Source organism: Amblyomma mixtum, chromosome 8 (genome assembly GCF_055824585.1).
Source record: "Amblyomma mixtum isolate Tamu chromosome 8, ASM5582458v1, whole genome shotgun sequence".
Taxonomy (NCBI): Eukaryota; Metazoa; Arthropoda; class Arachnida; order Ixodida; family Ixodidae; genus Amblyomma; species Amblyomma mixtum.
In genome coordinates this window covers 37,656,889-37,676,273 of record NC_143019.1, presented here as the reverse complement: position 1 = coordinate 37,676,273, position 19,385 = coordinate 37,656,889, and the positions used below count along the sequence as shown (strand labels likewise).

The 19,385-nt window shown below is 46.5% G+C and overlaps 1 protein-coding gene across 2 annotated transcripts in view; it reads right to left on the bottom strand.

Annotated features, from left to right (window-relative positions):
• LOC149332123 (uncharacterized) overlaps nucleotides 1-19,385 on the bottom strand; it is a 373,230-nt gene that overhangs the window by 38,435 nt on the left and 315,410 nt on the right. For both annotated transcript variants that reach the window (XM_089557078.1, XM_089557079.1), the window contains exon 3: nucleotides 2,326-2,371. In XM_089557078.1, the coding sequence (XP_089413204.1) occupies nucleotides 2,326-2,371 (46 nt within the window). The remainder of the gene's footprint in view (nucleotides 1-2,325; nucleotides 2,372-19,385) is intronic.

Sequence of the window (19,385 nt, the reverse complement as noted above, 5' to 3'; positions counted from 1 at the left end):
GCAGCTGAGATATGTGAGACAGATACTGCACCATTTCCTTTCCTCAAATTTACCAATTTACCGTTTGAAGTTTCAAGAAGTCACGGTTTTGGGGAACCAAAGGTCGTCGGTGCGAATCCCTGTAATAAGGTATGCTTTGATTCTAGTAGTAACCTTATGCTCCGTATGGCACTGAATCGTTTGATACCATTCCGAACATTATACGCCAATTAGGTGGTCCACGATCTGCGTACCAGTGGTACCACCCACTGGTCCCACTTGAACGGCCTTGTGTTTCATACTGACGCGGCCTTGAGTAATGCGAGGTAATTCTCTAAAACGGTCACTTTCTTTTCAAGCATACACGAACAAATGTCCCTGGTGCGACGAAAAACCTACACTATACCACATCACATGGGCCTGCCAAAACATAGACGTGGTCCCCAAAATACAAAACCCGAGTGCGGAGCAGTGGGAGGCTCTGCTGTCCAGCGACCGCTGTGAAGACCAACAAGGTCTGGTGCAGCGAGCTCAACGGGCGGCAGTGGCCAGCGGAGCCCTGGACTGAGGGCAACCGACCACTGATTAGAGGCGGACGACTTCGACAGAGAAGGCTCCTGGGGGTAGAACCAAGACGTCTCTGAAGATGCCCCCAAACCGCAGGAAAAACCATTACTGTAAATAAAGTTTTCCCTTCCTTTTCAAGCATTCGTTTTATACTGTTATTTTTTTTCCTTTTTCCTGAACGCCTTTAATAATGTATGTGTATAAGTCATGCTTGCACCTTGTCTGTTTCGTTAACTCCTGTTTGTTGATTACATTTTCTGTTTCAGACCAACAAGGTCTGGTGCAGCGAGCTCAACGGGCGGCAGTGGCCAGCGGAGCCCTGGACTGAGGGCAACCGACCACTGATTAGAGGCGGACGACTTCGACAGAGAAGACTCCTGGGGGTAAAATCAAGGAGAAAACGTCTCTGAAGATGCTCCCAAACCGCAGGAAAAAGGACTAGAGTAAAATAAAGTTTTTCCTTCCTTCCACGCAACGCCGCTTATCAAAACCTATTGGCAAGAGCATGTACAACTCACCACAGAGTTCTTTAACGTGAAGACCCAAGAGAAAGAGAGAGCAAATGTCCTCTCCCGTAACAGTGAAATATTTTAATTTCGCTGGAGAGCGTCGGTACATGTGTCACCTGTGTCGACACAAAAAATGACTGCTGTTCTTTGATTTCGGTTGTCGAAGACAGCAAACATCTAGCCGCGCTTTGCTGTTGGATCTGTTTTCTTCTTTACATGACTGTCAGTTCTTTTTTTCTCTCTCACCGAGTTTTGATTGTTACTAGGGGTGTGCGAATATTCGAAATTTTCGAATATAATTCGAATATTACATTTTTAGTATTCGAATTCGATTCGAAATCCAAGTATTCGTGTTGTCTCGAATATTCGACCCGACGCGAATATTCGTATCAAGCCGAATATTCATTGTGAGCACCGGCGTTCATTTCGGTCCGCAAGCCCTATTGACAGAGACATAACAACAAGGCGGCGCCCAGAGCAATGCGCATTCCTTCCTCCAAGGGCCATGCCGTAGCTGACTGCGCTGATGAGCTTCTTTGTGGCTATACCTGCGAAGCTGGTATAGTCAGAGCTGTGCACAAAATACCTCGCAATACGAGCCAGTTCAGTGCCAATTGAGAGGGCATTTTCTGTGGCTGGAGAAGTCGTTTCAGCTAGAAGGGATCTACTTCTGCCTGACCATGTGGAGAATCCGGTTTTCCTTCACGACAACCCTTTATGTTCATCCCAGCAACGCGTTTTTGTGCTTATGGCAAGCTAGCCTTGATCAATGCCGTGTACCAGCCATCTTCTATATTTCCACTCTTCTAAAAACAGTTCGAAACTTTGATACTTTTTGTGCAGCCACGCACACCTTTTGTGCTCATTTCATCACTGATAGTTGAACTGTGATGTTCTTGGGTGCTCAAAAAAAGTTTTGTAGTGGTTAAATGCATTATTCGATATTTGATTCGATATTCGGAGCCAAGTATTCGTATTCGATTCGTATTCGAAGAATTTGCTATTCGCACACCCCTAATTGTTACCGTTTCCCCTTCATCTTTGGCCACCGCAAAAATGGACGTGAGTGAGGGCGAGCGAACGAGTTAGCGAGAGAGCACATTTTACACTAGATGCACGAATCAGATGGTTCAGTGGTTGTGAAAGTGGACCCAAATGAATGAATGAATGAATGAATGAATGAATGAATGAATGAATGAATGAATGAATGAATTCCTATTGGCTGCATATCATGCACTCCGCTAGAAGACTGCAAGCAGGCAGCACTCACCTTTTAAATTGAGGTCCTGAGTACGGTCACCCACAACGCCTATTGCCTGCAAAGAAGGAAAAAAAATGAAGGACGATTTAGCGCTGTAAGCGAATTAGGTGCGCTAGTATTTCGATTTTTATTCTCCCATTAGTCACCTTACTACATTGACAGACCCCTGGGAATCCTCATACCACTCCTGGGTTCAAACCGTACATATTTCATTTCTCCGTTTTTTTTTTCATTTCATGGTAAGAAATCGCTAAGCTAAACATTCCGGATTATTTACCACTCCTTACCGGACAGTTCCATCATAAACATAAAAAATTAATAATAACATTATTAATAAATAGTCAGACAGCTGACGGATGAGGAGCCGTTTGCTTGCTCCCGCGAAAAAAAATTCGGAAGGCAGTGAGAGCCTTTGTAGTGTACACAAAGAAAAACAAATTGGCTGGCGCTTTAGCTTTACTAAGCACAAAATTGGTAGTGGCTTAGCTCGGTTATGCTAGGATATACGTAGCGAAAGCGAGCGCAACGACGAGGCAAGCGGTGTGACGTCATACCAAACGGCGGCTCCGCGGCGAGGCGCGCGGTGTGACGTCATGCCAGATAGCACGGCGAGCGCGCGGCGTCCGCCAGCTGCGGCGGTTGCTAGGCAACGGCTCAAGGTCGGTCTATGTGCCTCCTCGGAGCACCGCCACAGCGATATCGCAAGCTCGTGGCCAATGTAGCTTTCGCTACAAAATATTGTACGAAAACACCTTCTTTTTTTGGAGGTTGACACTACCGCCACGTAGCTAAAAGCGCGACTAATGTGTCCACTGACCCAGGGAACAAGTTATAAGCATCTTCAACTTTCCCATCATCAATGCCAATTTACCCATTCTAGGAAAAAGCAGCGCACTAGCACAAACACAAGGGAAGACGGGGCGAGACACAGCGCTGATTAACAACTGAAAGTTTTATTCAGAGCGCCTCTGTTTAAGTACAAGTAGCCACATCTGATAAAAACGGGAAAACAGGACAATAAAATCGATGATGATACAAGAAACTCGTGTTCTTTTTTTTATGTGGCGATGGATAGAGTGCTAACGCATGCCGGACCTAGCCTCGCAATCTCTGAAGCCTCAACGATCTCTCTTGTGACCGTATCTTTGTGATATGCTACAACTTCACACTTCTCGACCTGCGGATGACAAGCACAATCACGGCAATGAATCCCGATGTTGCCAGCAGCATTTTTTACATTATTGCAGCGTTCCCTCAGCCTGTCGTTAAGACAACGACTAGTTTGAACAACATAGTAGTTGCCACAGGACAGAGCGAGAGTAGACAATGTTGCCTTTGCAGGGTACAAACTCGTTTCGGTGCTGCCTGCAGACGGGGACAGTTTTTACGTGCTTTTCCGGTGCATTTACACGTGCGCACAAGCTACCCAATCGCATCGGAGGCGAAAATACAACGTCCACTCCCGCCTTTTTCCCAATCCATTTCAAATTATGAGAGACGGCATGAAGGTACGGTATGACCGCCACATTTGTTTCACTGCTAGGAGAGGAAGTGCCACATTTTTCAACTTTTTTAACAATCCCTCAGCCACAGAGACGAGAAGATTGATGGGATAACCAGAAGCAGTGAGCCTGTCAGCCTGGATTGAAAAACTGTGATGTATATGCAAACACGATTTCTCGAGGGCATTGTTAAAACAGGACGCAGCAATGCCTCGTTTTACAAGTTTGTAGTGGCTGCAACAGTAAGGAAGTAACGGCTCTTCTCCCCTAGGTTCGAAGGACCAGCACACATGTTGATCAGTGAAATAAAGAGTCAAATCAAGGAACTTGATGCAATCATTAACAGGTATTTCATGAGTAACAACTAGTGGCTGAAGGACATCGGAGAAAAAGAACAGATCGAATTTACTTCTAAGTCAAAAACTGCATGGTCACATTCAATTAAAACCAAGTAATCAACAACAAAACGGGAAACCTTTGTGACGTTGGAACCCTGAAACAATCTTAAAGTTTTCTATCATGCATCGCTATATACAGGTCACTGAGCAACGGTGCGATGCACGCTCCTATGAAGATGACTATATTTGGTGATCCTTACCTAGCGATTCATATAATACCGCGGTATATCAGCAGCACTATGTATACGTTTAGAACCACGAAATTCAAACAGTAGCCCCGTCCGGACGGGCTTTTCGTATTAGATGCTTTTAAAGCGGTATACCCGTGCATTGCAACAATAAAAATCACGTTGTAATTAAGTGTTTCACCTTTTAGCTCCGAATACGTCGATGGGTACAAGGGTAAATCAAGTAATGGACCTCTCTCTCTCTCTCTTTCTCTCTCTCTCTCACACACACGCACACACACGCACACACACACGCACGCACACGCACACACACAAATACAAAGATCCCGTGTACTGTACGATGTCAGTGCACGTTAAAGAACCCCAGGTGGCCGAAATTTCCGGAGCCCTTCACTACGCCGTCCCTCATAGCCTGAGTCGCTTTAGGACGTTAAACTCCAATAAACAAACAATAAACAAACGAACAAATACAAAGAACTGAATCAGAGCACTGACCTTTACGCTAGCAGACAAAGGAGAAACTGCGTACACGCATAAAGTGCCAAGTTCGCGAGAGCCGAGCTGTCCGATTGAATTTAACCCTTGTTCCGTACGAAAGCACGGCACTCGGCTAAAACGAAATTCAATTACTCCGGACTTCCGATGTAGCAAAGTACGCGCGCGCCCACGCTCGAGAGAGGAAATATATTGGCTTTTACGCAAAGCAACGGCACCGGAACGCGGCGCGAACGCCCTTTTGACAAGCTGTCGGAATCATTTCCATGTTTCCTGTATATAGCCTATAGCAAAAATGGGTTGTCATGGCAACAACAAAAACTATACAAACGAGTGTAACTATATTTCGATAGGATGTGCCATTTGACTCGGGTACGCTGGCTCACCAGAAGAGACCCTCGAGAGTGAATTATAATGTCGCGTTCTATTGTTTTGTTTACTTTATTTGCTGACCTTTTACGTGTCAATTTCCCAAAATTGGAACATACGAAAGTCAACTTCTTATTTCTCTTCAAAATATACCCTTCTTCGAAAAATTTACCTTCACGTACGTACTGTGTGATAATTAGGAAAACATCGCAACTAGTATATCTATAACCGACGTATTTAAAGACTGAATTATTAGTGACAGGTAAACGGACACACCTTTGGCCGCCGCAATCGAGTGTTTGTAGAGGCCTTTCGCAGGAACAACAAAAAAGATATGTTAAAATGAACAAGGCAGAACAAAAGTAATGACAAACAGTTCTTGATTTCGTGAAAGAAAAAGCCCGAAAGCCTGCGTGTATTTCACTGGCAGTGAGTTTTACGAAAATGTTCCTTTTTTGGAACATTAGGCGTTTGGTGGCAAAATTCAAAGGCAGACGATACTCCAGTAGGGTATCCCGCTTTACGCCGGCTGGCGTAAACGCTGTCCCATTCCCTCCTTCAAATGTGTGGGCACAGATTTGAGGATGTTCACGGGCAGAGCTTTCGTCGGCAGTGTCCAAGGCCCGCCGCAAGTCTTAGGCCTCCCGCCTAAGATTGCACGAAGCGAAAGGTGGGGTACATGTAGAGTGTGGAACCAATCAATACGTGGGCGCAATTCAAACAGTGTGCCGTGCACACAGAACTTTCGAAGTCTGCATAAGAAGCTAACAAGAACGGCCTGTTTGGTCGAACAAATAGTTACGTTTTTCGAGAAACAAGAAGTTTGCGTTATATGTTTGTTCCTACAAAAGTGTTTTTTTTTTCTACAACAAATCAACGAATAAAAGTAAAAACAACGCTTTTAAAAGTTTGTGGGCAGTTTCTGAGAGTGAAGCTTTCTTCTGCTGCAACGACGAGAGAGAGCCCGCGCTGTTCCAGGGCTAACCATTCCAAACACGGCAACGACAGGTCATTTGCATGTGCAAAGCCTTCTCGGTTTCACGTCAGACGCGGCAAGACGGTTTAAATTCAATAACGCTGCAGACGAGGAAAGCCAAATCAGCCAAAGCAAAAAAAAAGGGTGGGGGGTGACCGGGGAAGGCAGAAGCGATACAGGCTGAACTGGGAGCATTGCTTTTATGAACACTCTGCAGTGAACACAATAGCAACATCGACTGAAAAAAAAAAAAAAGAACAAGGAGGGAAGACTGCGGACACCGACGTCACTTCGCTGGAGACGTTCGCCACCAAAAACCTTCGGCCTAGTTCGCCGACAGATGCGGGAACACAATTGAATTTCCGGACACGAAAGAACTATATACGAGTGGTCCTTTCGGAACTGGAAGGTTTACGAGCACAACAAGATAGCAAACACTGCTAACACACACACCAATATAAAGCCAGAGGCGAGCCATTGTGCGATAGGGAAAGATCCAAAATACCAGAGCAAGATGCCTCCCGGTTATCCCGGCGTCCCGCATTGACTTACACCTTTCAATATTTTGTTTTGCTCCCAGAAAAGAACTTCAGTACACATTACTTGAAAATGAAAAAGAAAAAAGAAAAAAAGCAGGCCTCATCTCCACACACTCCTCCCAGCACTCAAGTGATAGAAATGAAAAGAAGCAAACTCGTACCAAAAAAAAAAAAAAGAAATGACGACTTCCAGTAGCAAGAATGGGGATAAAATGAGAGAATTCTGCCGAGTCAACACCGCCTGAGACGTCCTCATGTAAAGCGACCGAAAGTAGGTCGCGACGGGAGTTCAGGAACGAAGTCAGCGCAAAGAACAAAACAAAAACAAGAAAAAAAGACCTCTCCCCACCTTCTTGTCGTTCTACTTCCGTTTCTTTCCGAGTAGTCGCACCGTGGGCGAAACAATCCCTTTCATCCCCATCTGCCTGTTTGCCTTTCTGTATTTTGCTGCCATCTTCATAAGCCAGAAAGTTTTATTGGCCTTCCTTTATTTTTCGTCTCGAATCGCGAGGCCCGTCGTCGCCACTCGATCGATAAAAAGAAATGACATCGAGAAAAACGCTTGATCGATTGAAGAACGCGCCCGGCGCTACACTCCCGAAAATCCCGCAGACCCTCCAGCAGCTCTGCTCAGGGCCCCGGGCAAATTTGGGAAAGACAAATCGGGGGTTTTAAATGACGTCAGGACAGCGGAACGAGCCATAAGCGCGGCTAAGAAGAAAAAATAAAAGATATGCGAGTGAAACAAAAAAAAGAAACGAGAACGCGAAAAAAACAGGAGGAGGACAGGAAAGGGGGAAAAGAGCGAAGAAACGACAGCAGGTTATGGAAGAATAAGGTGAATTGCGAAAGAGAATGAAGAAAAGGAATGCGAACATAGGGAGAGAGGAAAGAAAAGACGAGTGAAAGAGAAAAAGAAGGACCTGGAAGACAGACGCTATGCAGAGTCTCGGTATAGTCTTGAAGGCGGCGAAATTAAGCCCCGAGCTCTAGGACGTGAAAATCGGGCTCCAATAAGAACGAGGAACCGTTGATTAATATTCAGCCTGCACGACTGCTGCCCGAATACGAGTGCGTATTGCATATACTTTGCATACTGATATTTTGAATTGTATACATTAAGCTCATTTTTTTCTCTCTAAATAAAGTTTTCCATATCATCGACAAGCCAGCCTCACATAACTTGGTTTTCCCAAGTCTGACGAGGCAATAAAGCAAATGTTCGATCTGAAATGCAAGTTGAATGCTTAAGCGCTTTCATAATGGACGGTGAAGTATATATACTCGTGAGTTCCAAGTTTTTCACACTGAGAACAGAAGCAAACAAAAATAACTTTTCGGGCCGTCTGAAGCAGAGCTGAAATTAAACCGACAAAGGAATTTATTAGGGGGATATTGGCACACACTTTTTCGGCCAGCTACGCGCTTATCTCTGCTTATATAATGCAACGCGATTGCGATATCATTACATTTAGATACAACTCAAGTGTGAAGTGGCTTTTCCCCGTCAAAGGATCCCGTTCCAGCCAATGGCGTCGGGCGGTTCTCATGAACCTGCTAGTGTGACAATGCAGGGAGGTGACTATCCACGACGAACAAGGAAAGGGACTATCCCCTTTAATCTGTCACTCTCTCTATTGTCACACTAGCAGGTTCATGAGAGTCGGCCGACGCCATTGGCTGGAAGGGGATCCTTTGTCGTGGAAAAGCCGCTTTGGTCTTGAGTTTTAACCGAGTATAGAAGGGCCATGAAGGCGCAAACTGTCCGGCGGAGGTGCCGGCGTCTGTCTTAAGCCTTAACCTACCAATCGCGGTAGGTGATGTTTGAGCAGGGTGTGTTGCTGGGCAAGTTGGTTTGACATCCTGAACATGCAGCGCTGGCAGACGAGGGATGATGGAGAGACGACACACACAGGGTGCTGAACTAACAACTTTAATTTCGAAGGAGGGCGATCCGCACGTTTTATACCGCACCCAAAACCCGCGATCGTAAGGCACATGCGCAAGTCAAGGCAACTAACAATAAAACCAAAGAAAACAGGGTAAGCGCGCAGGCGCGTATTGACCCACACGGTACAAAGGCAAAAAAACCCAAGAAGGATTCAGTCATTCTGGTCGGCCAGGTGCCAGGTACACCCCTGAGGACACAAACAGCAAAGATCGGCAGTGAAGGGAGCAGGGGGAAAGACATAATAACAACACTTGGTAAAAAAGGGAGATTACACGCGCCGGGAGTCCTCTGCAGCTTGGTGATGATTGAGATAAAAAGATAAAAAAACGATAAGATGCAAAAGGCAACGACGCGAAAGTCATTAGAAACTCAGAAGACGGTATGAAGACGCACACAAAGGGAATGAAGTGAAAGGGTGGTTGAAATGGGGGAAGAATTGATAGACTAAAAGCATGCGATGAAAGCCAACCGAACAAACACGGCCTAAAAATATGCGATGCAAGCCAACAAGGAACACGGCTAAAAAGTGGGGATGAGGGTAAACCATAAAATCGACCTAAAAGAACAAAGATGGCTAAGGCTAAGAGAGGAATGAAAGACAGAATAAAGCTAGGTGATGTTTAGAGTGGTTTTCCCCCTCCCGAGCTGCCCCCCGCCAACCGTCCAGCTACCCTTCTCCACTTGTAGGAGTGAGGATGGAGGCTCCGGACTGGGAATGACTCGGCGACAATGAACAAAAGGAGAGATTACGAATAGAAATGAAATAAGAACACAATCAGACCTGTAACAGATTGGCGAGAGAAAGAAGAATTCTCTCGCATTTCCTCCACATCAGTCACCCCTAATCATTTTTTTTTTTTTTTGGAAGCTCAGTGCTGCCTCGGGGCTTGAAGAAGAGGGATCAACTTCGCTCAACGAACGAGGTTAATGAAGGAGCAAGCAATGGTGACGTCCCCGCGTCCACGAAATCAGGAGATCATGTGAGCTGGGGGACAGGCTCAGTTCAGCCTACCCGTGCTGTTCACAAGTGCTTACGGGGCCAGATGACCTTGTGATGTCGGAGAAAATTGGACGAGACAAACACCCGGCCAACGTAGAATGTATCTGACATTAAATGTACAAAACGAACAACTAGTGTCGGCCTATGGCGAGCTAGCTTGTTTCTCTGCAATGCTTGTCCGTTGTTATGAAGGTATTACTCTGCACAAGACGTAGTAAGTGTTTTACCGTCACCCCTTACGTTCATTCAAAACATGCGCCTCATGTGTCATGCAGCAAATTTGGGCTTCGATACGGGGGACCCAGCCATTTCAGCACTCCCGATTACCGAATCTTTTATGTAGGGCGTAATAACGAAACCCTCCCGGGTGATTTCTTGACTTTGGCACCTATTCGTCAAGTCTGGTCATTGTACACGAAGGAACAACTCTTTTCATCGAATAGTCGAACGTTCCTCAAGAGGCCTGCTTGAATTTTTTTCACGGTATTCCGCCCGTGCATCTATTAAACGTGCAACCAAGTCATGCGCTCTCTCGAAAAACTAATGGCTACTGTCTGCCTCAATTTTTTCCTCCTTTCTGAGAACCAATCACCGAGCAGACAGCATCCCAACACGTCAGTGCAAAAAAAGAAAAAACAGCACACGTGACGGTACGAAACGAAGAATATTGCACTTTAACCCCCGGTCCCGACAGCAAGTAAGAATGTACTTCTGCAAGTAGAATACGATTCGGGGGGAAACAACGCGACGGCAGAAAATGAACGCGAACTCTGTATAGCCTGCGCCCACCGCTGAGAGAATTTCCCCTGGAGCCCTTGTAGCGGTAAAGGCTCGAGAGACGTCGAACGCTCCTCGAATATACGACTGCCTACAGCTACGCCACATTCTATCGTCTGCATTGAATTGGGTGCAGTGCACGCAGACGCAGCGACCTCACGCGGGAGTAAATCGCGAGAGGCAACACGCATGAACGGCAACCTGCATTGCTCCGAAATTTCGTACGGGGCTCCTCTGTCGGTCGCCCGTGTCAGTCTCTCGTGTAGCAGAAACTGATGAGCAGAATCCTATAATCCTACCAGTTAGGAAATCCCGATCAAAATCCACCGAGAACCAACGACCAGTTTGAGGGGGTTAATTACAGCGATAGTAGCGTTACCTCTTAGCTCAGCAACTTCTAGCAACCAACTCGGGCAATTCGCCTGAATACCGCGAGAGGCGCGACAATCGGTTAACCTACAAATTTTAATGCGCGGCCCTAGCGGAAAGTTTCACAACTCGAAGAGTGTTGGCATGTAACTTCGGAGAGCAGTGTGAGTGCATGGATCTAGTGTACGGATCCGTCTGCAGTTGGCTGCAGCGGCGCGAATCAATGGACAGAGCAGATAAAACGAAAGGACATCGCATCGCAACGCAGTTTCTAACGGGGCTTCTACTGCCGTCTGCGTTCCGCTCTATCCGCTGACAAAGCTTGCAGCGTAGCAGCAATGTAGCAGTTGAACGAAAGCGCACGCAGCGCAAGTATCAGCGAGAATCGAACCCTCGTCCGGATAGCAGTAATATCTTGAGTTGCCTACAGAAATACAGCAGCACCATAAAAAACAACCAAAAACTGAGAGACGAAAAAAACTGCACGTCACTTGGCATGCAGCCTGCAGTATTCGATTTCGTCGTCTGCCTCGTTGCAGAAAGCCCCTCAAGTGGTAGTTTATTCTTTTTTTTTTCTGTCTCTTCCAAGTTACGAAAGTATATATAGCTCGACTGGAGAGCCGATCGAAGAACTACCCTCGAGGTGGAATAGCTGCTTGGTTACGGCACTACTTCTACGGTGGCTACTCGCAAAACAAACAAGCATAGCGCGAGACAAGTGTTCGTATACTACAAGCTTGCTGCACAGAAATATTAGGACCGGGCGCGCGCACTGAAGAGACAACTGGGAATAGCAAAGCCTTATCGACCGTCAAGGTGCCGTGCCCTGTGCACGCTCGAGATAGTCCCCAGCTTGGAAGAGGGAAGACAGAAATAAAATAAAAACAAACAGGAATCATCCACCGCGCTATATAAGAGAAATCGCGCTGCAAAACAAACAAGGAAAAAATATTCGAGGAAGAAACAGCTGAACAAAGAAGTGGCCTTCGGCGCGGTCATAATTAGTTTCGGCGCTGCCCTGGCGAAGCTCGAAGCTTCATCCTATTTATACGCATAGTTCTTACATTTATGTACTTCATTTACTTGTATACCGGGCCGTTATCCTCGTAAAGTCCGGCAGGCCAGCGCGCCGTCGCTATGCAGGCATACATACAGCTACCGGCCGCTATCGTTCAGCTTCCCTGAACGCATACGAAAGACAGAGGGGAGTTTGGAAGGAGGGTCGCAGCAACTTCACATAATTTAGCTCGGCGAAGTTTTCCTTTCCCTTTTTCTTTCTCGATCTTTTCATTCCCGTTCGTTCGTTTCTTTGGACAACAATTACGCGTGCAGTGATGACTCTTTCTTCCTCTATCCCGCTTCTCCGAAGTATACCGCGAGTGTCAGAAAGCCACAATCTAACCACGAGCTCTTTTTCTTGACCATCTCTAGTTGCGAGGAAATTGGGGTTGTATGGTCCGTTGGCCTCTGCTTGGTCTCCGCTGGTGTCGCCGTTCTCCACGCAAAAAGTGTTTTGCATATATCTATATATGCTATATCTAGCGCTAGATATATGTTATATATCTAGTGCATCAAAATCCCCAGAGAAGCAACCTTGGTGGCAGGTGGGCCAGCTAGGTCACGTGACCCTGAGACGTCATCACAAGCTGCCCACACAGAGGGACCGCGTACACAACGGCTGAGCGGCTGAGTGGAGGCGCTACAGTGCTAGTCCACTAAAATTGAACTGACTCTTCCTTCAGCCAAGGTCCCGCCCAGTTATGGTCGGGGCCTAGTGACATGCGGCTTGAACCCAATAACTAGCGAACGCCCTTAAATACAACGTGTGCTATGTATGGACCTTTACTTCGCCCTATCAGACTCCCCTCTTTCAATCGTCACACCATGACACGCGGTTCAAATGTCTGCACAGAATGAGACGGTTGGAGCGCTTTTCATATATACCCTTACAGTAATTATGTATTCCAACTGATGAAAGACAAGTGTTATAGGATCGACGGAAACTTAAGTCACCCATTGTGACAGGCAGGCTGGGGTGCAACAGACGACCGCGTTTCGCGTGTCAAGGCACTTACTACAGCAAGCGCTCCCCGCCCAAGCTCGAACCTCGGCCGACATCATTCTGCTTGCCGCACGCTCTTTCACTATACAGGTTTATTAAGGCAATGCCTCATCACTGTCGACAGAAGGTTGTCGACAGAAGTTTTCAGCAGAGGCTTGTCAGCAGAAGGTTGTCAGCAGAGGTGTCACGCTTTTCGGTTGGTCGAAATGGTTATGAAGTCAGAGTGCGCGGATTCGCAGTAATAAGGTCACCCACGGATGCCTGATTCCCTCTTCTGGAGCAGACGACAACTAATAATATAATTGTCGTTCGCTCCGACAGGGGGCGTAAGGCGTCCGTGGGTGCCCACATTACGTACCTCAAACTGCGAACAGAGCCATGGATACAACCGAACTCATCGAAGCAGAGAGAAAGTCGTGCAAAAGAAGCAGTCAAAGTGTATAGTTGTAATGTGTAGTCAAAGTGTGTAGTCAAATAAAGCACTAGTACAGCACAAACAGTCTCGCAGTCAATGCCAAACAGTGCGCCAGGAGAGGCTTTAGCCCTGCAGCACTTTAGAGAGCCAAAGTGCCCCTGAATTTTTTACTTCCACGCGCTTTCGAAGCCAGAGCAACCGAACCTCGAAGACGAGAAACGCTCGAGTAAGTACATCGACGCTTACTCGACCAGCTATGCGACGCGTTCGATAACTCAATGACTACTACAAAGAAACGCTTTCCTAGGTTTAAGAAGCCCAGCCACGCGAGGTCAAGACCCACCGATAGAAGTAAAAGAACAATCGGTAACCTTGAAGTCATGATTCGGAGGTTCCAAGAAAAACGCCTTCTGTCCTGTGCCGCGACGAGATTCGCGAAAAGACGGTGCAGACGGTCTTTTGAGCGGCGAGAAGCAGACGAGAGGTAAACATGACGTTGCCAGGTAACGGTCAATTGAGTAACACAATACAGAACACTAAGGTGCTTCCAAGATGTTCCAAGGCTCCCTATCACTTTGATATCTATACGTACTCTTCTTCCTTTCTCGAACCTACGTAGATGTGAGCTCAAGGTACACATGCTATTTGTGCCTCGCTGTGATTTTATTTCCCGCACGGCTAGTTAAGCCTCGCTTGGGAAACCTTGCTGCAATCTTCTCGAATCGAAACCTTTGCAAGCGTTGGCGCAAGCGCTTCGCGAAAGCGAAAAAAAAAAAAACACAAGCCTCTGCAGGTCGGACGCCTCTGGAAAGTTAAGCTATATAGGAGTTGCACAACCGGTGAGGTAAACGCTCGAACAGAAAGCAAGCAATAAGTATACAGGGCGTCTGGGTGTGATCCGCTATTTCGCAAATGGCGGCCATCGGCGTTCGAAGCAGACGACATTCGTTACGCACACCTGATTAAGCCTAACCTGTACGCGAATCGCAGTGCTTTTTTTTTTTTTTTTTGTTCTCAGCACTTTCAGCTGCAGCCTCTAATCAGCGAACTGTAAGACGCTCAGAACGGATGTTTCGATACAAGCGACGGAGACGAACTTTGATCCAAAAGCTTGGAACTGTCGCCGTGCTTCGAAAATGCCTTAGGAATCGGTCACAAGCATTACCAACGTCAAATGGAACGCGAACAACACATGTGAAACGCGAACGGCGAAAGGCAGACTGAATAATAGAAGAGTTAACTTAACCTGCGAAGACCAACATCGCTCTTTGGAAATGGACTCCGTCTGTACATCCTTTCATGTCTGTACAATCTTTCATGCTCGATAAAACGAGCAAACTGCTATCAGAGAACTCAGCTGCCAGCACTGATTCAACTAGATGGTGACTACGCCATTTTTTTTTTTTCAAATTGGTTGACTAGGTTGCACACGCAGCAGACCGGTCGCTAACGTAACGTAAGGTGATCCAAAGTTTCAGTCTCCGGTGGTTAGTTCCAGAATGGCCGCCTAGATTTTCATACCAAGCAAAATGAAAGTTTTGCTTGGAACGAATATCTCACGCGTTATAAGGTCTCGATGGCACTGACAGTAATGATTACGTTAGTGATTAAGATTGGTGAGGACAACTACATTAACGGAACCCACGAATTACTAATAACATTCGTTTGTGAGCGCGGTCCGTTAAGATGAGTGTCAATGAAGATCAGACTGGAATGGATCACCGAATGCAACTGAGCTGATTCGATCATCGCGCAGTTTCTGACCTTGCAGTTGCAATAACGCTAGAGTACTGCATGCTCCATCAGGCCAAGTGTTAACGGGGTCAGAATCAGTATCTGCTTTTTGTAACCTACTGCTCATTGCAAACAAAAACAATTCGCCACAAACACGATTAACCATGTTAAACAAAATTTATGAATACATGTAGAGCGCAACAGTACTGTTACTGTGTGAATTGTCGGGTCCTTTTTTTCTTATACAAATATTACCGAAACATAACCAAGTTCTGACTCCTTCAGTGCACACGTGAGCGCCGCGCTGTCATTCCATCGGAAACAATCTCAGCTGCAGTCAGACCTGCGTTACTCATACACAAACGCTCCACCACGTGCCGGTGAGTTCGCTGAATGTTCCACGACGACGCGATTTCCCCACGCCTGGCAGCAGCAACCTGACACACATCGCCGGAGCAGACGACAGCAAGCATCGTGTTGCATCACGGGACACCACCGCGCGCCGACTTTCCCTCGCCTCACGCCACACGAAAGATCGCGCATACGAGCGCGCGGGAAAGTTATGACGCATACGTACAGGGGGTAGCGACCAAGGCCACGGATGCTACCCCCTTTCCGACTCGGCCGGACCGCTACATTAAACGTAGAGCCGCCGCCAACTACGCGTATGTATAAAGTACATTAAAAAGAAAATGACAGCCGTTCTAGCGCGGAAAACACAACTAAAAAAAACGATCCACATAATGCGCGTCGCGAACAAGGGCGAGAAGAAAACAGCTGCGTGAAGACTAGATTAGAAGCGGCGAAACCTCGCGGCCTTGAACTTCAAAACGAGAGAGGGTGAGAGAGACGGAGGATAAAGAACGAGAAAACAAAGATGGCGTCCCCGGGGCCGGCGGTAGCAGACGGCGCGACGCCAGCGCACACCGCCGCGGTGCAGACGACGACCTCCAAAGCACGCGTTGTGCGTCGTCTGCTTTCTCGCCATCAGCAGACGCGAGAGCTCTGCCCTCGGCCAAAGGCACTCCACTTTTCAGGGTCACCGTTTCGCTATTTTTCTTCTTTCGACTTTGCTTAATATTTCCACTCTCTCCGCATTAAGTTACAGACCGCGCATTCTACCACGAGAGCTCGGCGAAATGAGATGGCGACGCAGGTATAATCACGAAATTCCTCGGACAAATGCCAGACGGCGCGGCGCCACGCTGAAGAACGTTCCAACCATTCAACCAAGACAACACAAAAGACATGCCACGCCTGTTTTTATAGCCACCTCTTTTTTACTACATCTTTTAATGAAATTGAGCCGCAGATATCATTCTTTTGGCGGAGGGCGCTAACCGTGTGCAGTTTTAAGAATGCCGCTCCCACACTTTAGCTGTCAAGCGTAATTGCAAGAAGCAGTCGATTCTTTAACCGTCCGCAGTTTTCATGCTGAAGAGTGAATGCCGGGAATGTATGATTAAGTTCACAACGAAGCAATTATCTCTGTAGTAAACTCTTGGCGTTCCTCGGAACGTCACAGATTCTTTAATGCTTTAAGTCGTAAATTATAATGACTACAGGCCGCACAGCCACAAGAACAGAAAAATAAAAACTATCAAAACAATCGCGTCTAGTGATTAAACCACGCGGTAAATTATGGGCCATGGCTGAGCCAAACATTTACTCTTTTGAGTATTTGTATTTGGTTCTGCCAAGTAATCAGCACAATATTAATCGATTTAATCATACGGCCATAATTTGCTACGTCAAAACAATGATAGGAGCATGCGACTAGCACTCCTTTCAAAACTGAACCAAATACGAACAGTGCAACTATGCCACCGAACCTAATAAGAATACCGTAGCCTCAAACCAAATCAAATCGAATACAAATCGAATATTCGCCACTGGTGCAAATATTCGTACAAAACGAATAACCATGCGAAAGAGCTAAGCAATACCGATGACGCTGCTCTCTCATCAGAACAGTTTTTTTTTTGTCCTTCACAAAATCGAACAATGAAACGGGGCAACTCTGCTGCCTGCAGTGTTTGGAAATAAATAAATCATCACCAAAACTCTGACTGAGAGCAACCTATTTTTTTCTGAGTAGTTTTCCTCTAGACGCCAGGACCTCTTCAATCCCCTTTCAAGCTGGATAAACTAAAAATAAATTCGGTTATTGTGTAAGAGATATTTTTTCCCCTTATAACGCTGGCGACTGTACACGATTAATCTGAAAGCGCAGCAAACATTCCATACAAAGCAGACACCGACCACCATTCAAGGAGGCTGGTACCGCATTCTGACAAAGAGTTAATAAAACACAAGGATGAGCAAAAAGCATAACAAAAAGAAAACACCAGCTCGAATGAAATCGACATTCTGGCTCACTTGGAGAAAAATCATGCGGCAAGGTACAAGGTACACAAAACACATCAGCTAATCACGGGACGCGTTCACCAAAGCTGACGCAAAAAAAGTTTGCTCTAGGAGGTGGCTGATAGACCCCCAGCGACAGATAACGAAGCGTTATCTGCGAACAGCTCACTCAATCTTCTTGCCTTACATTATCTAGAGCAAGATCTCCAGCTTCCCAAAAGGCTGCGCAGTTTTAACGGGGTTCACTGCACAAAGGAGCGAAACAGCCCATTCGGGCCCCAGTAATTGCCACTTCGAAGAACGAGTAACTCGCTTTTTATCCGCGGCACTTGCGAGTCGGGACTGCCACGGACACGCTACAAGACCTAAGCCTAACTCAACCGGCGAACAAAGGAGTTCCAGAACCACAGTTCCAGCAAAAACTTCCATTCCCTCTTCGTTATTATTAACGCTTTCATTCCTCTGTATACCGAAACACTCTCTGCAAGCTATAGGGCGTTCCTTTTGTTCCCCGGATAAGTTCTTTTTTCTTTTCGCGATGTGTTGCTTCTTCCGCTACAACGAAGCCCACACTTGCAATTACCGCTCACATCGTTCCAGCTCATAGGGACGAAAAGCGAGCAGCACCATTCAACCGAGAGATGGCGCCACCCAAGCAGAACACCGCAGATACTCTGAGTGTTCCTCGATCCCTTCGGTGCACATGGAGTTTCGAAGCAGTCCCCACGGACTTTCCTAACTGCGCCATTCACCCGATCTCGTTCTCGCTAAGTCGCTGCTTACCTAACGCGGTCCAAAGAGCGTTCCGCGGTACTGCATGCAAGATTAGAGTCCTTGCCGGGGAGTAAACACAAACCTCACAAGCGAAACTGGATCTGTTTTCTGTTGTTGTTGGTGACGGCGTTATTTTGGTCGTGTTTGTCGCCGTGGTTTGTTGTTACCGCTGTCGCCGCAGCAAATGCTTACGTCGAATGCAGCGCTGCATGTTTTGTGTACAGCAGAGAGGAGGTTTGCTTGGAAAGGGTGGATAATAAGCACGCTAACTCGAGTGTCGCAGAGGGGTAAACAAACGTGCCGAACGAACGTGTTCCGGGCAATGCAGTTCGCAAAAACATCCAAACAATAATGAAGTATTGTTCGCAACTGTTTTTCTAAGCGGGGCGGGCAAAACTTCGAGTTTGTTTTGTTATGTGTTTATTTACTCCATGTTTATTTACATCATATATTTTATATCTTGTTTATATATTTTGCACCGTTCAAAGGTGCAAAACATATTCATATAAAACACATACATGCTTATATAAATAGATGCATATAAAACGAATTGAAATGGGATGCTTTATAGATGTACGCCCAAGGAATGATCGATTGCATTAAAAAAGTTTGTGCGCAGTCTGTTAAACTTTGGCTAATCATGCTCACGAACAATGATCACAGAGTCGACTTCTGTTGCGACATGATTTGTTTTGTTTACTCATAAGAAATGCTTTACAACTGGCTACGAAAGCAACTAGCTCAGCCCCAGTGTCGTAGATTGAAAGAGTTCTAGAAATAAAGCTTTTCAATTGCCAAAAATCTGATCACGAGTGCAAGCAGTTGGAGGGCGGGGGGGTGGGGGGGGGGTACCCCTGTGGGAAAATACTGTCCCCCACCCACCCTGTTTCGAAGTCCTCGAGTATTATTTTCCAGACAGCGTCTTGTTTATTCTGCGTGCATGAGTCGCTCGATACTCCGACGAGTGTACCACTGGCTGAAATCTGGGACAACCTTTTGTTCGTTAAATGTCATACCGTCCACAAAGTTGTTCCTTGCTCAGCAGGATTTCACGACAACCGCGCCAATCAAACTACCACTTTGAGCCAGCGGTCAGATAAAACCAGCGCCTACGGTTACAGCCTGGAACGCAGAACGACCGTCACGTGGTTGC